At 27.2% G+C, this 20,991-nt stretch overlaps 2 protein-coding genes across 5 annotated transcripts in view; one reads left to right on the top strand and one right to left on the bottom strand.

Annotated features, from left to right (window-relative positions):
* The window catches only part of LOC107451519 (Ran-binding protein M), a gene marked incomplete at its 5' end in the record, with an annotated part of 36,267 nt that extends 23,394 nt beyond the window's left edge, over positions 1 to 12,873 (bottom strand). The window contains 5 exon segments of the mRNA XM_043039516.1: positions 1,174 to 1,275; positions 2,528 to 2,718; positions 3,891 to 3,943; positions 6,890 to 7,001; positions 12,532 to 12,873. Of these exon segments, the coding sequence (XP_042895450.1) occupies positions 1,174 to 1,275; positions 2,528 to 2,718; positions 3,891 to 3,943; positions 6,890 to 7,001; positions 12,532 to 12,751 (678 nt within the window).
* LOC107451520 (membrane-associated guanylate kinase, WW and PDZ domain-containing protein 1) overlaps positions 12,845 to 20,991 on the top strand; it is a 41,143-nt gene continuing 32,996 nt past the window's right edge. For 3 of the 4 annotated variants that reach the window (XM_071177774.1, XM_071177773.1, XM_071177771.1), the window contains exons 1-4: positions 13,366 to 13,387; positions 13,665 to 13,997; positions 16,273 to 16,386; positions 19,942 to 20,061. In XM_071177774.1, the coding sequence (XP_071033875.1) occupies positions 13,381 to 13,387; positions 13,665 to 13,997; positions 16,273 to 16,386; positions 19,942 to 20,061 (574 nt within the window). In that variant the 5' untranslated portion in view covers positions 13,366 to 13,380. Of the gene's footprint in view, positions 12,861 to 13,365; positions 13,388 to 13,664; positions 13,998 to 16,272; positions 16,387 to 19,941; positions 20,062 to 20,991 lie in introns of those variants that run through there. The other variant, XM_071177772.1, reaches the window with a different exon arrangement.

The raw sequence follows: 20,991 nt of genomic DNA, 5'->3' as shown, positions 1-20,991 counted from the left end.
ACAAAATCCTGTAGTTTATGGGTAAATCCAACAGAGTTGGCAGCTATGCCTGAATCACACACACAATTAGATAACAATCCTTAAATTTAAATTATCAAATTCTTAAGATTTCTACAAACATTTTAAATTGAAATAAAAAGATGTTGGATCAAAAATCCAATTCTTTTTATTCTTAAAATGGATTATTTCAATATCTGCATTTGTATATGAAGAAAATGAGATGTTCTGACACACAAAATCAGGAGGATCAGGACAAAATATTTTTATCAGAAAAATCAGGATAACTTACTATGACCCTTCCAACAAAAACTTTGAAAACAAAATAATGAATAAAGCATCAACTTTAATGTGATGCAACTATAATTTCAAAAAATAAAATTCAGTATTAACAAAACTTCATTATTGATTCAAAAATTAGACCTAAAAATTTTCTTGAAGTTATTTTCAACAATGTTATACAACTAACGTTATACAGATTATGGTATAAAATGAAATATAATTACAATTTATTGTCCCAAGAAATTAGATGCAATTAGAACAATGTCACAACATTTGGGACTAGAAATTTTTGCACAATAATTAGGTTTATTTATTTGACTTCAGTTATTATTATAAAAAAGTCATTATATTACCAACAAAAATAAAATTTTTATCTATTCTATAAGACTTATGATTTTTTTGTAAATTGTATCATTATAGTAATGTATTGGTTATGTATTTAAATTATCCAAAATCGTATGACATGTACTTTTTTAATTTTGATAAATGTATGAAACAAAATACCTAACTATGTTCATTTTACTTTTATAAACATAGTTATTGTAAAATTGAAAGAAATATTCTTATAGTAGGCAATGAAACAAGGAAAAAAACACAATTTGATGAGTACAATTTAAAAATTTTAATTTAATATTCAGAATGCAGCTGAAAAAAATGATTTAAATTTTACCAAAAATTTTTTCACAAACAATCAAATTTTCCTATTTTCAACAGATTAATTATATAAAGAAAATAATTAAATGCAAAACAATTGATACTCTAAAAAAAAAAGGTTTATAAAGATTGCTTTCCAAGATAACTGAAAAATATTTTGTTTCAAGTTTTGAAACATAATTAAAAACCGTATGAAAACAAGTAAAATAAAAATTTACAAGAAAATTAATGTTTAATTACTTTCATCATATCTTCTATATCAAAGACAAAAGGAGACTGCCCAAAATTAGCATCTACTACTTCCCCAGGTGTTTGAAGACCAACAGTGGGATAAAGATTTGGCTATAGAAAGAAAAAGCAAGCACATATTATGAAATTAGTAAACCTATTTATTAATAAAACTAATACAAATATTTGAAAAATTCTAATTTTAAAAAAAAGAAAAAACTATAATAGCAAAGTTTGTGTGTCTTTTTAATTTATACCACATTTAGCTTTCATCCTTTACTTATATTTAAATCCAAGCAGGGTTCCAACTCAATTTCAGAAGAAAAAAAATTCACTGATCTTTTCAGGTATATAAAGCTAATTTCAACAAAAAATCCAGACCATATTTTATCTATACCCTGGAATTTTTCACCAGAAAAAATTAATTTTTTTAGTTGTACTGTCAAATATCAGATTTTGCGAGCAAAAAAATATCATTGAATGAGGATGGAAATATGTCAGTCTAACTAAAATGTTACATTTTAACAAATAATTGCAACAGATGTTAAAGTTATTTAACCCCAATCTCAATAACTGACTAATAATACTGAGAATTCTAAGACTTGTTATTTTTCACGTTTGATGTAAGTTTTAGTATAAAATTGCAACTTTCCCTGACTATTTCCTGCTTCTTAGAGATAAAATAAAATTCCCTGACAATTCCAGGTTTTCCTTGTTCTCCCAAACCAGCGGGAACCCTTTTTCAGACTTTATGATAATAAATGGCAAAACTTTTATAAGCAAAATTTTTATTTAACTGTTTTAGAAATTTTAAAACAAAACAAGCATATTTTTTTTTTCATTTTGTGTGTCACAGTACTTTTTAATTATTAAGATTTAAATTAAAAAATTCTAATTAAAAAATTTAAAATACCACTTGTCTACTTAAATGCTAACATATAAGCAGATTTACTCAAAAAATTAAATAATACCTAAAGCATAATACCGTACGGAACCCATTATCCGGAATTCAGAAAACCGGAACAAAATTCGATGCATTTTCCCGCCATTTAAAAAAAATAAAATAATAATTTTTTTTCCCTCATAAAATTTTAGGATTTTTCTTTCTTTTTTGAAAGATGTTTACCTTACAATCATTTTGGAAATAATCATTAGTGTATTACTTCAACGTTTTTTCTTCTTTTTAAGATTATCACCAAATATTTTTTTTTTAGTTGGGTTTAACAATAAAAAAAACGTCTTTTTGTAGCGATTCAGAAAACCGGAAAATCAGTTATCCAGAATAGCGATGGTCCCGATCGTTCCGGATAATCGGTTCCCTACTGTAATTAAATTTCTAAGCTAACATAAAATTTTAAATAATTACCGGAAGATCAGTAAAAGCAATGCCTAAATGATGACCATTTTTTGTATAAAAGCACGTGTTGTCAATGAGATTCACACCACAACCAATCACATCCCCAGTAGTAAAAGTAGGCCCATAGGGTTGACCAGTACCACTAGAGCAGAAGCTATGTCCATCATCACCATGGTAACCATATGAATGTTTGTCCCAGCCTAAGCAATATAAGTTTGGAATGAAAAGGAGAAAATTTTCTTGTACACAAAAGAAAACCTTAAAATTAAAAAGTAATTTGAATACAGAAGCACAGATCTATTAACTAACTTCAATTCTCTTTGAAAAGTAAATAGTTTTATATATTCATGTTTACTGGAATATAAACTAGAAGTCAATTAACCTTCAATTCTGTGAAAGATAATCACAGCCAAGCAGTAATTGTTGTTATTTTCAATTAATGATTGATGAACATATAGCGTTGTACATCTACCATATCATAATTGATTCACAAAAATGTCAACAACTACTGCAGCATACTCATTTTCTTCACCACATTTCACTTTATTAGATGTACAGTACGAGATTTTTAAAAAAATACAGAAAAAATGGACCACCTAGAATTATTTTTGATCGAATAATCGGATCTTTGCATTCTAGGATTCAATCTTAAAGGTCCAAGGAGGTGACCTCAAATATGCTAAATAATAAGTGTAGACAATATTTTAAGTTATGAAAGCAGACACAAAACATATATTTTTTTTTAATAAATGTACTTTTTTTTCTATTTTATAGATTCAGATTTCTGACCCCCATAGCTTGGTCAGGAAAGTAATTCAAAGTTAGGACCCCTTAATGTTAATTTTACTTTTTGAGTTTTCGCCTTATCTCAAGAACTTTTTAAACAAATTGAAAAATTTTTGAACACAACTATAAAAAATTTTTTTCTCCAAAGATAACTAACTCCATGCAAAGATGAATTTAAATAAGTATTTATTATTTTTTTAATAATAGTCTAAAAAATTTTGAATTGTAGGGTATGCAATTTTTTATATCATTTTAAAGTATCTAATTTTACATGGCAAAATACAAACTACTTAAATGCATACTTTTGCGTTTCAACGTATTTGTAAATAGAAATTATTATAAAGCATTAATATTGAACTGTTTTGGACATACAATATTGCCTTGTTTCGCAGGTAAATTTAATATGTGAAATGATCTATATAATATAAAATTCTTCAGTGCAAAGCTCCACATTTCAAGATTTTCAACTGTATTTATTTTACTTCCATTCATTTAAATTTTAAAGTAATACAAATAAGAAAAAAAAAAGAAATTAAGAGCAAACTTCATGAAAAATATTGTAAACAAAAGTGGAAAATATAAATACCTGGAAGTCTATTCATATTTACTCCTTGAGCAGAAAGACCAACTCCCATATAACTGTAAGAAATATTGAGATCAAAATTTAAAAATAATAAAGTAGAGAAAATAAAAAAAAAGATAAAATAAAACAGAAAGCAAATTATGAGAAATTAAACTAATATAGTTCAAAGTTGCACACAAAGTAAATTAGCTCCATGTTCCTCATCTACAGTGATGGTATTTGGTGCCAGTGATATGTCGGTCAATCACTTTTTTTTTTGGCATTCTTGCAATTTTAACACCAATCTTTACAACTAATATTAAGGCCTATAAATTATACCCTACATTAAAGGCCACTCTAAAGCTAGCTTTCTGCAAACACTGCACAACCATGCATTGCTTATACTGTCCTCTCTTTTGATTTAAAACAGACAGTATACAACGAATTGCTCCAGCATATTATTCGTATTTTTGACCAATTGAAGATATGTAATCAATGGTTACTAAGCGATTGGATCCCCACTACTCACCAATCACTTCGGTTAATGAATTGGCACCAGACCTTAAAAGGCCTCTCTAAAGCTATTTTTTCAGAAAGACAAAGCATATTGTTTATACTATTCTGACTTTCCCTGATGCAAGATATATCATTTACCATAGTTACCACATTCTCCTGATCTTTGAACAATTGAAAAGATGTAGTCAATGGTTGCTCAGCAAACGAGTTCGTTGAGGCTCAGTCTACGAAGCTGTATTGACTAGGGTTCTCGAAAATACTATATACTCTCTGTTAAACTCCCAGGACAGATATATGCTGCTATTTCTGCCAGACATGGCAATTTTGTAATGATTTCTTACAATCTATAAGTTTTAATTTTCAATAAATTTCATCAATTACTCTTTCAATAATAAAGTATATGTCCAATAAATATTATGAAATTTGGGATAGCAATTATAATGACCAGCAGTGTAAAAATATATACTAAAGTATAAATATATAACTAATGACTAATTAATATTAAAGTAGAAATTATAGTTTTGAGCTTAAGAGACAATTTTCACTTTATCCTAATATTTTCTTTTATTGTTTATTTTATTTGAGAGCGTTCATCTAGTCAAGGAATTTTGTAATAGATTTGTTGAAATCCTTACATCATGCAATTATTATTATTAATTTTGTTTTAATTTATAAGTTTTGCATATTGGAGACTTAGTTTTAACATAACTGACTAAAATTCAAATTGTAACTTGGATCAATTTAAGAACAAAACTGATAAAAAAAAAGTTAAAAAAAGTTTATAGAAACCTACCAATTGAACTTTTAAATTTATAACACTGTACCTTTCTTTTTATATACATATACACACATACATGTATATATATGAAAGGAAATAAGGACATAAATAATTATTACAAGTCCCATAGGTTAAGCCTCTGAGTAAAATTGCTCTTAAATTTTCCTGATACAATACATAAGTAAACAGGTCTTTTCATTCAGTATCTGGAGATTCAGACAAATCTGGGGCTGACGCTCAGGGGGATTAAATTCTGTTTCTGTTATTAGAATGTCTTCTTTAAAGTAACTTTACAACACTAGAACTTCCAGCAGGGTTAGAACTAAAATAAATGCTTTATGGTAAAATTCAACTATTCAGGAATATTTTATAATAAGGCATAAAAAAGTTCTGAAAAATAAAAGTTTATTTAAAAAATTTCAGTTTCTGTGATATTTTTTAATGACGAAAAGACAAAACACCACCAATAATTTTCACATCATATTTACAAAAGTAACTCAGTTTTGAACACGTTCCCACTCAGTTTACAAAATTAAAAAAGTTTTTCAAATGTTATAAAATGTGATACTAATTTTGTTATCATTAATAAAGTTTTAAACTTTTTTAGCTTTTCACAGTGTACACTTATATATCACTTAATTTTTATAAAGCTAACATACCATTTAAAAATCCAGCAATTAAAAAAAGCAACATTAAGAGAATTAAATTAAAATTAAAGAATAGAAAACACTAAATAAAAAGGAATTTTTCTGGCAATCAAATGTAGGTATTAATTTTATAATCATAAAATATTATATAAATTTAAATACAAATTTAGTAATTAAATAGAAATGAATTAATCTAAAATAATTATTATAAAAGTATTATGAAAAAAATAATGAAATTTATCAAAAATATATTGTAGATTTAGGTAACATAATTACATAGAAATGCACTAAATAACAGGACATAAATAGGATATTACAAATATTACATACACACATAAAGTATAACAAATATAGAATATTACAAACATAAGATATACTCGGGAAAATAAAGAAATTCAGGACCATTAATCTACCCATCACAAATTATTTTACTGTAAAAATAAACCCATCACAAATCATTTAATCATAAAGATAGGTTTTTTGCTAAATATTTTATAGTTAATGCTAACCCTGCATAATATGTTGCATTTTAAAAATGGATAATTTACAATTCATTCTTCCTTTAAAAAACAGAGTTGATGACATAGAAAATGGTAAAAGGTACAAAACTGTGTGGATTACTATATTCTGTTCAGACATTTATTTTCAAAATAAATAATTAAGTTCATCAGATACCACTGCAGGCATCAGTTAATTTTGTCCTCAAATTGCATTACATCACTGCTGCAAATGATTATTGTTTTGAAAATATTATTTAAAAGTTTTTTCAGTTAGCACCAATATCAGCTGAGGAACTTGGTAACTAATTACAAAACTTTGTGAGAAGAAACTCATATTTGAAGCAAAATGCAACCAACTGTACATTTGTAACTCTGTCTAGTTTTTTTAATTGAAAATTAAATTTTCAAGTCAGTCATTTTTTAGGGCATTTGTTACAAGAGCAAAATACTGATATAAACAGAAAAATATTGAAATGAGAATCAAGTTTACTGCCAAAAGAGATTTAATTCTTATATTTATAGAACATATAAATAAAAATAAATAAATAATGCAATGTAAAGATTAAATGGAAAAATTTATACCCATCTCGACCCTTGCTAACTATCTTCACTTCAAAATAATATAAACCACAAGCAGCAGGGATTGGATGTGTAGCACGCACACTAGCAGCATCTTTATGGTTTTTACCAGATCCTAAAAGGAAATTTTTATTTAATAATTTATTGACATAGCCAGAGAATAAAAAGTATACAACTTTTTTAACTTTATATAAAAACAAATAAAAGATCACACAGAATTAAACACTTATAAGAGAGAGAAAAAAACTCATTATCTTTTTAACAATACATTTTTAATAAAATCAAAATTTAAATATCTCAAATGTTTTGGAACAAATTTGTAATGCATCTGCACCTTTTGTTTGAAGATTTTCTTTACACTGAAGGTTTATAAAAATATAAACTTTTAAACCTTCTACTCTAAGTGAAAATGTATCACATTTAGAACAACTGAAAATAGAATCAAATATTGCAGCTCAACTAAAATTGAAGTTCCTGGTATAACAGTCATTTCTCAACATCAAACATGCATTTCACCAATAAAAAAATGGCAGATCTATATAAAATATTATGATCGTCAGATGTCCCGGCAATCAGTATGTCTGACTGCAAAGCAAATGGTGACGGGTTTGCATGGTAGCGAGGTTTCAAGTCATGGATGCTTCTCTCCATGTGCTGATCTCTGCTGTATGATGTCTGAGTGTGGCCTACCCTAGGAACCAGTCTGCGGCAGTGTGGTTTGGGTAATGCCGTTCGTTTGTCTCTACTGCTTAGATTCACAGTGCATACCAGGTAACATAAAATGAGCAACAGCACCGGCATTTTCAGAGGTGATAAAGGAGAAGTTCAGTGTATCCGATTTCTTTCTTTCAAAACACCTTAAATTTATATCAATCTTGGCATACGCACTTAAACTTAAAATAAACACAGGCTAAAAATTTTTTTTATTCGTATCACTTTAATGTTAAGATAAAAATCCACTACCAGACAACCAGGTAATTTCTTAATTTTAAAACACTCATCAGAAAATCACACTTAAACTAAACTAAATTAAACATGAAAGTATTATGTTGAAACTTTGCCCCCCCCCCCCACTCTTCAGATCATTATTTGCATGCACAAGTGCAATCCAAATCCCATATTGAAAATTATTATCGCAGATGTTGGCGAGGAAAAAAAAAGAAAAAANAATGAATGAAAAAAAAAAGAAAAAAAAAAAAGAAACGGGTACTGGATACATAACAAAATCAGCACATATATACAAACAGTGAAATCTCTCGGGAGCGACCACTTTCTGTCCCACAGTAAAATGGCCGCTAATGGAGGTTGGTCGTCATTAGAGGCTAACTTCATTGACTTCAAAGTTTTTCCCAAGCAATTTTAATTTTACTCAGTGTCATTTTCTTAGTGCAGAAATACCCCTCTTATTGGCAACATGAAAACTAGATCAATGAATAATATTTGGAGTCAATAAAAATGATCCCTATTAATATAATTATGTGTAAAAACAAATTTACCAATTATAATTTAAAGAACTATTCTAAATAAATGAACCTTTATGTTTGCATTCAGTTTTATATCATAAAAAGAATTAACTTCAAAAAATAAAAGGTTTGTTTGGTAGAGATGCTTAGTTTTATTTTTTAAATTAACTTTTTTTTTCTAATTTAACTTTTAACTCTAAAAATAAATCATTGATAACATCATCTTTGTACACTCACACTGGAACAAGAGTCGAGGTTATGACTAACAATCTCTCAATGAGATAGTTAAAAAGAGCTCTCTAAATAAGAACCACTCAGAGATATTTTGAATTTACGTATTTGCTTTGTTAATACTTTTAATCAGGGTTGACAAGATTTTGCCGCAGGTGGAAAAAACCATGGTAAATACCAGTAAAAACCGTCCTGGCAAAAACAGGTTTTTGCCAAGCAAATTGGCAAAAAGTGGCAAAAACCTATATTTTCCGAGATGAGAGGACAAAAACACATTTTTGATAAAAAATTATTCCTAAAATTGAAATATATACTACAAATAAAAATAATCATAAAAAAATTAACAAAATTATTATTCCATAATTAAATCATAATATATCGCTTTAGTAGTTTAAAGCATTATTGATTGGAAAATTTGCGATTATTCTCTTTTTTCCAGTGAAATGAACTTGTTTTAAATTAATATAACTATAATTTAAAGCATAAAATATCTATCAAGATGTGAAGTTAATTACTGTACAAATAATAATTTTTTATAATAAATAATAATATTATACAAATAATAATATTTATTTATTTGTAAAAAACCATTTATTTAAGGATTCTAAAATGAAAAGAGGTCAAAAACTTTCAATCTTTTAAAAATTATTGCCTTTATATTAATTATTAATATGTTAAAAATAATTTTTTCATGTAGTGTATCAAAATTATTATTCCTTATGATTGATTTAAATTTGTTTCAAGTATTTTGTAATAATATTTAATCAGCAATTTAGATAATTTGGTTTTTGCCACTGTCCTGGCAAAAACCCCTTTTTGTCAACAAAAACTCCAACCCCGCTTTTAATTATTATATTTTTTCGCGTTTCTTTACTTGACCTTTTCGGCATTTGGCGTGGAGGTTTGCACAGTCGCTGGGAGAGATTTTGATGGTCTCTCCTAAAGGTTTTCCATGGAAAAAATTCTTTGCCCCCCAAAAGTGGTCATAAACAGAGGTGCCTTTTCTGGAGGTTTCATTGTAGGATATATTTCTGAATTTCTTTTTAAATTTGAAATTAGCTTGATGTTCTTAATTTTACAACTTTTTTAGGAGTTAATATAATATGTTATAAAAATACACATATTTAAGTAAACAGAATTTTGTAAAGAAAAATCCAAATATAGAAAAATTAAATTATTGAAAAAACTTAAAAAACACATTTAATTTTTCAATTTGAACAGATATATTTTCTTTTAAATTATGATACAAAAATGCTTTAAAACATAATATTGAATGAGAAAATCAAAAATCAAAGAAAAAATATATTTAAATACTTCTGGGGTCTGTCCAGTTATTTTGTGAAAGGTCCGGTTTTTGTAAAATTGTGAAAAAATTACTTGTAATTTGTGAATACAAAATAAACATTAAGTCACATTCTTTCAACCAGGGTCCTGCTTTTACGAATTCGAGCAAATATGGTCCTGTTACTGCAAAAAACTTTTTTAAGGAGTTTTTAAATTGTAAATAGATACAAAATTATGCGTACAGGGGTCTGTCCAGACATTTTGTGAAGGGTCCGGTTTTCGTGAAATTGTGAAAAAATTACTCACATTCTTTCAACCAGGGTCCGCTTTTATGAATTTGTGCAAATAGGGTCCGTTATTGCAAAAAAACTTTTTCAATGAGTTTTTTAATTGTAAAGACATACAAGATTATGCTCAACACTGCAAAATTATAATTAAAAATTTTTTTTTTTTAAAAATAAACAGCAATTGCAGCTAATAAATTAGCGATGCAAAATACAAATATTTGGTATTTAGTCTATACTGCTGAACGCCGAATATTCATTTCGGGAAGAATCGTCTGCCGAAGACAAAACTTAATTCGTTTACATCCATCTTTCTTGTCTTCTGCCCTGGGAAGGGTTCATTCGATTAAAAAAACAATAATTAAGATAAAAAAATTTGTGAAGGGACCGATTAAAAGAAAAATCATTTTGTGAAGGGTCCATTTTTAAGTTACAGTATTTTGTGAAGGGTCCGTTTTTATGAAAAGATATTTTGTGAAGGGTACGTTAACGGATCCAAATTTCTTCTAAACAGACCCCTGGCATAACACTAAAATTATAATAAAAAAAAAAATTTCAAAAATAAACAGCAATTGTTGCTTCTAAATTAGAGATACAACATACATATATTTGGTATTTAGCCTATACTGCTGAACGCAGAATATTAATTTCGGATGAATAATGAAAGAAGAGTCTGCTGAAGACAAAACTTAATCGTTTACATCCACCTCCTTTTTTTCTTCCCCCAGGGAAGGGTTTATTCGATTAACAAAACAATAATGAAGATAAACAAATTTGTGAAGGGTCAGATTAAAAGAAAAATAATTTTGTGAAGGGTCCATCTTTAAGTTAAAATATTTTGTGAAGGGTCCGCTTTCATGAAAAGATATTTTGTGAAAGGTACGTTAACGGATCCAAATTTCTTCTAAACAGACCCCTGTACTTAAAGAGAAAATAAAAAGATTTTTACTACCAATTATTTAATAGATTCATTTCCTCTTAAATTCAGTTACTATTATTATTTAACATGCTTAAATAATGTTATAAAAATACATACATAATGCTAAACAACACAATTTGAAGAAAAAATATAGATTTATTACTTTAGGGGAAAAAAATTTATAACTTTAACTTAGATTTTAAAACATAAAATTATGTAGTAACATGTACCAAACTTTTTTTTTAATAAATTCCATTAATAATACGAAACATAAAGATTAAATCATTGTTTCTTCATAGACAAAATAAAAAAAATATACACTGAGATGTTTCAAAACTTAATTTTATGATGATTAAAAATTAATGTTATTTAATAAAGGGAAATATGAAACTGGTTTTCACATTTTCAGTCTAAAATATTTACAAAACATAATATAGCCACTATTATAAATGGGATTAAAAACACCTTAATATATTTCTAAAAATATTATAAGACATTGCACCAATTTAGATTATAAAAGAATGAGAAAGAAAACACTATAAGGAACATAAGTAAGTACAATGAAGATATTTTGTGTATATTAATTCATAATACATAGTTTAGAGGAAAAAATAATTATAATAAAAAAATAGATATTAACACAAAACATTTAAAATTAAAAAGGTACAATTGCATGAATCTTATATTTTTATTGAATGAAATTAAAAGAAATGTTTGAATCCAAAAAGTATACTAATCAATAATTATCAACAATACGCGGACATAATGCTTATTTCCTGAAATCTAGTTTTTTTCTTTTAATGAATATTTATGTAGTTTAAATTGGGAAATTAGGCAGTAGTTTAATTATCAAGAATAAATATTTATGCTATGAAAATTAATTGGGTCATACGAAGTATATAAAAATATCGCACTGCGGAAAAAAGCGTTACTCAGAATTTATTGTTTACGTAGATCTTCCTTTCATAGAGCTTATCGCATTATATATTTAGCTTTTGACACATTATAATCTGATTTAAATAAATTATGACTGTAAATTACGTAATATTGCAGATTTTAATCTCAAGTTTTTAATGCGTACGACAATAAAAATTAGTGGATCTAAGTAAATATTCTCAAACAAGTAAACATTTCATTTCAAGGTTGAAAAACATTTTAAATAAAAAATTTATTCAAAGTATATACTTTATGATGTTGAATATTATTTCAATATTTATCATGATTCAAATGGACAAATGTCATTGTTATTAATTTAAAAAAATTAAACTAATTTTTCAAATTAAACAATTCACATTTCGATCCCAGAGGTTAGGTACGTCGTGATAATATTATTCTTATTTTAATTAGAATCTATTCATTTAAGAATAAGCAATCACCTGTTAAATACACAAAGAGGGTTTCACATACGTAATACATGATTACTCAAACAAGGGAGAAAAACTGAAGTTGAATAAACTTTCCTACCTTTGTAGTGCACTCTTAAATTATTTTGGGACAAGCCAATATAAGTAAATTTATCTTTAGGGCTCCATGATCGTGGAAGAGGTGTTTCATTTTCATTAACCATAGGATATAAAGTCTTAAGACGATCTGTTTGATGAGTTATCGAAGTTATTTGTGGCTCATTCCAGACTATGTGTTCATTCATAGTCGCCATTTGTCCTCTCTCTGAGTTCTCGATCATCTCAAACGCAATGTAGCGTTGAGCAGTTGAACACAAATGTCGAAATTCTTTGTTGCGCAGAGAATCTGATCAGAAATCAAAAAGTCATTCTCTTATTTATTTATTAACAGTAAGATTTTTTTTATACAATTTTTTTAAAACAGACTTTATTTTAATTTAAATGAGTAAAAAATAATCACGAGATCTTATAACGATTATGTAATTTTTTTTATAAACTTTAATTAATACGAAATTTTTCATTGATTTTGTTTATTTCAATCAAAAAGTTGACATTCGTTATGATTTTTATAAGATATAGAAATTTGCCTGATATTCTACAGTGTTTAAATTTGATAATTAGTTAAAAAATTGAGATTGCAAAAAAAAAAAAAAAACTTTTTCAGTTTATAAAAATAAATTAAATAAAAGAATATCAAATCTAATAAACTCATATAAAAGTTGCGCTATTAACTCTCTTCTTTTTATCAATTAGTGATGTTGCAAAAAAATAAGTAATTTTTTCATTAAAAAAGTAAAACAAAACTGCAATTAATTGCGCTTGCGCGTAGTCCTGCGTGTCAAAGTACGTACGAGGTTTTGAACTGTCACTTGTTTGAAGTGGAAATGAGGGAAAACAAAATAAACAAGTTATGTTAAGTATGTATGTTGTTGGAGTACATTTCGATGTTGGCTGATCATGGACAACATTTGTTTGTTTAATATTTTGTTTATAATATCTTCACATTTGTTTAAAAAGATATTTTATAAACGATTTAAAGCATACCATTGCTATTAGAATTAAATTCCCTTAGGCTTAGTAAATTTCTCAGTAATTATTTTATTTCAACCGTCGCCATAATGTGACCATCAATACTATTTGTGTTTTGTTATGTAAATTCATATCAATATTGTAATCATGAATTCGTACATTAAGTGATCATGCTCAGGACGTGTACACAACGACCGGTCACTCCCAACAAATTGAATGTTGATGGCATTGGACACTGGAGCTCTGCTGTTTACGAAAGTTACCTTACATCTAGCAACGATGGCTCTCTGGACTTTACGATAGAAGGTGGTTCGGACAATGGTGAATTTCCATTTTTTGGCTATGTCCCACCTGCAAATCGATCTTACTCAACGGGAGATGTACTGTTGGAAATTGAAGGACAGAAAGTAGCAGGTTACACCCAGAGGGATGTCATTACTTTTCTTAATCACTGTGTCAGGAACGGGAATTCTGTGAAAATCAAAGCTGTCAAATCTGGTAAGAAACTACTTCTGTACGATTTTGTTATAATCTTCACTTTCCAACTGTTTTCATTTTTATACAATTAATATTTCTACCAAAACAGTTCCTATGCATTCTCTATTCTAATGCAAATTAATTTGCATTAGAATGGAAATCAGTTTATTGGAGTAAAGTGAACCTGCTTTGATTGAAATATTTGAAGGACACAAAGCTTCTTTAATGTATATTAAGTATATTGAATTAATTTGTTGCTCTATAGGGCCCAGCATTATTTTTGCCCAGAGGCAGTTAGCAGCCTGGGGCCGTTTAGTACTTATGTAAAGCAACTCAAATGTATTGTTAAATAGATATTTCTATATCGGTACCTGTTGTGTGCATTACAATCAACAAGGTGTCAAAATATTTTTGAACTTGCAAAAATTAATAAAATATATATGTGTTTTGATTTGCCTGGAGGTAGCTACGAGTTATACTCTTCGAGTTATTTTTTCTGTTTATTATTTACATTTTCTTGAGTGCCAATTCCTGGAAATGGCTAAAACTTGATCAAAATTTTGTTGTGGGTATTCGTCTCTAAATCTTTTCATTGTTAACATTTCTTGAGTATTTTCATAACTAAAGTAAATTTTAATTAAAGTCAAGATTTTCACATCAGTTCCTTGCTTGCCTCTGCCTGGTTGTCACCAAAGCTTCGTTACTATTTTGGCAGATTGAGAGGATTTTTGTATCTGTAATTACACCAAAATTGTCACAAAACTGTGGCGACTATTGGACAGTGGCCTGCATGGAAATAAAGATATGGGGTCCCAAAGATATATATAATAAAAAGGGAAAAAAATCAAATCACAATAGGGAACCGAATTGAAGGGTTTAATTCTTAGAAACCCCACAAGAAACCTATCCATTATATTATTATTTTTTTTTAAAGATTTTCAAAGTTCAAATTCCCTTTTTTGTTTTGGTATATGTAGATTGCATGAATAGGCACTGCTATAGAAAAATTCCTGACTCTAAAACTGATACAGAATTTTTTTGAGGTTAGCTTGATATTTATTTGGGTGATAAAGCATTAGTACGTGTTCATAGTCACTATAATTGCTGAGGTATCATATGGTTTTTTGAACTTGTAAAAATTTTACGAAAAGTTATGTAGTGGTTTACCAAGTTGTTATATCGTCTCTGTGTGCAAGAATTTTTCACTGTACAGAAAAAGGAAGAAAATTTTCTATTTAAATTTTTTTCTAAATGTGAAAAAATCAATATTATGGATATAAATCTACATTATTTTGAAGCATATTAGGTATCAAGATCTGTCGCACATTTTTTTTTCTCTTAGTGTAAAAAGTAATTAAATTCATGGATATTTAGTATATTAGTTTGGAGAACATTTTCGTACCTGCCTTTTCTACAAATTATACTCTTTGAGTTGGTCATTTTCTGTACTATTTTTTTTAGTTTCTAAAATGCCAAGACTTGGCGATTATTCTATATTATATTTATTCTATTCTAGATTGTTATCTTCCCTTTTTTAATAAACTACTTTGGTTTATCTATATTTTCCCCCTCTGCGAATTCTCCTTGCCATTCCTTAGATTACACAATGTTATTTTTAGTGCATATATAAGAAATATTTACAATTAAGAAAATCTGATTATAAAAGTACTATTTGTTTTTGTTTTGTCATATAATAAAAATTAGAATTATTCTTATATCACAAAAGTGAAAACTTTAAGCATTTTTTAATCTATGATGCACATAGTTTTGTGTAAAAGAAGAATGCCCTAAATATGAGTTGTTTGATGCTTCTTCTAGTTGTGCTTCTGTTTTTATTATATTGATAATTTAGTGTAATTAACTAATCAATCCAAATTAAGGTTTGTTCAGAAAATCAGTTAATACAAATCTCATTGAATGCTTTTCAAAGCTTTATCTTTGGGAAAACCTTATGCTTATAAACATTATTATGGAGTAGAAAATTTTTAATTAAGCTAATATTATAAGATAAAAGTGTAATTTTGTATTCAGAATTTAATTGCGTTGGTAATAAAAAAATTCTATTGCTGGCACCTTCAGAATGACATTTATGAAATTCTGACTATTTATCACACTGGAGTATAATTATCTTTTGTCTCTGGAATATTTTAAAAAAGAATTATTTTATTAATAGTATTTCAGTAAATAATGCATTTTGTCAAAAAGAAAAACAGGGTATAATTTAACATAGACTATGGTTTTAGTGCTTTAGCTTTTATTAATAAAGATATCTTAATAAAGTGTCTTTTGATTGTAGGTTGTTTGACTAGAGACTTGCGTAATTTTCTGAACACCCGATTTCAAAAAGGCTCGGTCGATCATGATCTACAGAATACCATTAGAGATAATTTATATCAACGCACTGTTCCTTGTAAGTATCCATCCATCTTTTGCTACTCTCACTAAGCTAATTATGTATTCTTCAGTATTTGTAATTGGTAATTTTGTCTTTTTTTAGAAAATGTTAGTAGATTGCTAAATCAAATTAAGTTAACTTATAGTTTTATATACAAAATAAGTTGTATGCTTATGCAGAATAATAATATATTTATAGGTAATTTCGAACAAATAATATTAAACAATGTACCAGTGTCCGAAAAGTAGTTGGAGATTGAAAGGTACATTGCTACATTCTTCTTAGGAAACCATGTTCTATTCTCACTTAAAAAATTTATCTACAGATAACACTGCGGACCAAGAACACTATAAGACAATGGTTTCTATTGTATGTCAGATCAGTCCGATTAAAAACCAATAAATTTCTTCTTAGATTGTACCACATTATTACTGAAAATGGAAACTGCTTTAAACGTCACATATTATTGTTTTTCTCAGTTAGTAGCTCCATCTCTTTACCACCTTTGTGACTAATTTTAAAATTTGGAGAGATTAAAACGTTAGAATTCTGAGCTTCAACAAGTTGTAAATTTTTATCTCATTCCTTTTTTTTTTTTTTTTTTTTTNTTTTTTTTTTTTTTTTTTTTTTTTTTTTTTTTTTTTTTTTTTAATAGGATAATAAATTCCTTATAATATATATATTTTTTGATGATGATTATTTAATGATTATTAAATTTCAACTCTTTCCTCAAAAAATTATTTATCTAAGTACATTTTATCTCCTTATCTCCATTTTTTTATTTATTTCTTCCTCTAAATAAAAAATCATGTCATTCATATTTAAATTATAAATTTTCTATAGAATGTTTCAATTTGAAGAAGTTGTATCTTTTAAATTTTTAAAAATCTTTTAATTTATTTGAATATATTGTAATCTTTTTCCAAATTTAATATTATTTTATTAGTCTATTTTCCTGCATAATATTTCTGCTTTTTTTAATTAAAAAACTAAAATGAGAAATATATCAATTGCTTATTATTTAAAGCCTTAAATCCAGGGATAGTAAGGTTTAGAACAGAATGTATTAATCCACGGTTTAAACCGTCCTGTCCAAAACCCTTTTACTCAAATTATGTCACAATTTTATCTGAACAATATTTAAAAGGTAAAATAAACATAGAACTAATAACATATTAATATTTTAATCTACTAGAGAATATTTGTTTTTAAAAGTATAATGTTTTACAGTGTTTTCATTACAGAAAAAAATGGGAGAGAATTTCTCACCCTTTCTCAAAAACAGGGTGAGATTTCAAAAAATTAAAAAAACACGAATAGACTTGTAAAAAAATTATTTCTTTAATTATAATAAATTTTTAACATCTTCTAATTGAATATTTTTGCTGCATCATCATATGGAAAATGTTCTATATCTACTTTTTCATCGGCTATTATATTTATTTGGCTGAAAAATATCCGTATTTGTTTTGTTTTGACCGTTTCTACCGACGTTTCTTTCATTTTCATTTGTCCGTTACGGAGTAGAAGATGTCGTCTTAACAAGGTATTAGTCCATCTTACATTCATGCACAAAAATATAAACGTTTTACATGAAGAAACCTTACCTACAGTGAACTGCTGGTTGCAGAGAAATGTGTTCTGAAAGGGTTTCTGCTGTTCGCTCCGGTTCTGACTATACTGGTAAATAGGGAAGCTAGATAACAAGGACCAATGTTCAAAATAATGAAAGATCAAGGAAGAAAAGTGAAACGGATTTTATTCAAAATAGCAAAGGACGAAATTTTTTTCAAAATTCGCGCATTTTGAAATTGATTAATAGAGTGCACGAACTTCTCGCGTTTATAATTTGTTATTGCGAGAAAAGAAAAAAAATATGCAAGATTCTCGCGCTGTAGTGAAAACACTGTTTTATTAATATTGTTTGACTCTTCAATTTAAACATAAAACAAAAGAAAATTAATCAGTAATTAAGTTCAATTGGTCCTCTCATTCTATAGTACATAACTGAAGTTTGACCTTGCCATACAGGTTAAGCTATTAGGGACTAAGTGCTTGATTAGTCATTAACAGGTTTATTTATCTATAATGCTATTCTAGAATACTTTTATTTCATTCATGTTCGATTCTTTTCGCATAGTGATGATACATCACCAGTGTCAGTAACTGAAACTGATGTTATGCCCTTCAAAACTGTTAATACATTTTTCAGTTATTTTGTATTTCCAATTTAAACTGATATATTTATGTTTAAAAACAATTTTTTTAAAAATAGATGTCTTTTTTATCATCCTGTGATGCAGAATTTATAAAAAATTTTTAAAAAAATATTGTGAAAAATAAAAGGTTAATTTTTAAACAAATTTTAAATCATTATTATTTTTTATATTGCATTATTTATCATTATGCAAAGACATTATTTATCAGTATTAAAAGCATATTTATATTTAAAGGATTAGATATTCACTTTTGTTGTTCAATGAATTGTGGAGCTTCAAAAATTATGAACCTTTTCCTACTATATTATATTATGTTCCTTTAATAAGTTAAAGTAAATTGTATAACAAATATCAAATTTTATTAATGCGTGTAATTATTATGTATGCAATGGTTACACCTATAGAATTTTTTCTTTACCAAAGTTCAAGGTTTTGGACACTTTAAGACAGTTTAGGACAGTTTTATTCAGTTTCAGACAGTGAAACCCATGTGTCCTGTCCAAAACCAGTGTAGGACGTCCAAAACCCCAACCCTACTTAAATCTGTTATACTTTTCTTTTCGACCTATTGATTACTGTGCTTAGTAGCACTGGCCAATAAACCGATACATAGGAAAATATGATTCTTTGCAATCATCGCCGATCCAATATTTGGATTGGCAAATTTCAGAAGCATCAGAAATTGTGATTTACTGAGATGTGTATGATATTTCCCGATGTATCATTGACATCAATGTCTACACGCGCGATGTTGAGCATTGTTCCCGATAGTACATCTCTGTCTGCAAACTCGCTCGAAGAGCATTTTCATCTGTAAGTGCATTCTTCCACAGTGATAGCTGTGGTCATCAACGTTATCTTTCCCTGTCTTTTTTACATCGTGACTCATCGTTTTGTTGACATGATAAATCCGAATGTGATTGAGAATCTAAGTGCTGTTGAATCTCTTAGTTACTGAAGGATTTTCTTTTAATTGTGCGTGTGTGCTAATGCTATTGATTTTTTTTACAATTAATCTAGCCGTTTGATGTTTTTAAACTGCTGTTTTGTAAACAAAGTATTTAAATATTGAGAAATAATTATTAAAAAAATGGTGCGTTTATTTTAATAATAAATGCAACTTACTAATTGCGAATTTACGCAGTACTAAATATAAAACATTATTGTACCGAGACATCGCAATGCCAAAATCTTTACATCGCCCAGTCCTAGCGCTAAACATCGTGAATCTACTCATACTGGTCTACTTGTTGTACCCGCTTTAAGAAAAAGTTTAATAAGTATAACTAGATTGTTAAAGACAAGTTTTTTCTTATGAAATTACATTTTATTATTTGATTACAATTTGCAGGTACCACTCGTACTCCTCGGGTAGGAGAAATAAGTGGTGTGGACTATACATTTTTAACTGTGGATGAGTTTATAGCCTTGGAAAGAAGTGGAAGCTTGCTAGAAAGTGGCTTATATGAAGGTACTTATTGCTTCAAACTTTCATTAGCAATGTTCTTAGGAGAACTTTAAATTTTTTCATTATGATTTTACACTGATAGTAAAATAATGCATTAATTTATATGTGTGGAGGGCAACAGGATGAATTGTTTATTCTTGAGAAAAGTTTTAAATTTGAGAACATTATTTTACTCTGATGATAAAAAGTTGTTATAAAAATACTTACAAATTTTAATAATTTAATTGTGACATTACTCGAAAATACCAGTCAAAAAGTGTTGTCTTAAGTGCACATTTCTTATATTATAATGTAAAATTAAATTGTATGGTTTTAATTTTCTATAATATTCAAAATACTTAAAACGTAATATTCTATTTAGTTTTGCAGAATCTGTTATAAAAGAAAAGTTAGTTGTTGTAGAAACTATTTATATAATTTGAAGAAAAAAAAATTGATACTGTTTATCAATTATGATAAAAAAAAATAGTTTTTTAAAAAAATATTTGAAAAAATGGCAAATCAAATTATTCAAATTGTTAATTAAAAGTTAATTAAACTTTATCTATACTATCAAAACACATGCGTTGAAAATATGTTTGAAGTTGATACAGTTTTTATTCTTTCAGAATTGCATTTTATGACAACTTGTTCTGATTTTTTCTGTACCTTGTGTTTTCAACATATGCTTAATCAAAACGAAATTATTAATAATTGTATTAATTAAACAAAATTGTTTGTTTATTCAGCAGGAAACAAGAGTTTTTGAGAATATTAAAAATTAAATTTAATAATAGGCTAGGATGTTCATGATAAATGCATTTTTTTCTCCAATTTTTTTTCTTTTTTTTTTACCTGTATATATATTTTTTTGGTAATTATTTTATTATTTAGTTTTTTTTTCTTTTTTTAAGTAATTTTTATCAATTCTGATTGATGTATATATATATATAT

This window comes from Parasteatoda tepidariorum, chromosome 2 (genome assembly GCF_043381705.1).
Source record: "Parasteatoda tepidariorum isolate YZ-2023 chromosome 2, CAS_Ptep_4.0, whole genome shotgun sequence".
In the NCBI taxonomy this organism is placed as follows: Eukaryota; Metazoa; Arthropoda; class Arachnida; order Araneae; family Theridiidae; genus Parasteatoda; species Parasteatoda tepidariorum.
The sequence above is the reverse complement of the archived record's forward strand: the minus strand, read 5'-3'. Positions and strand labels throughout refer to the sequence as shown.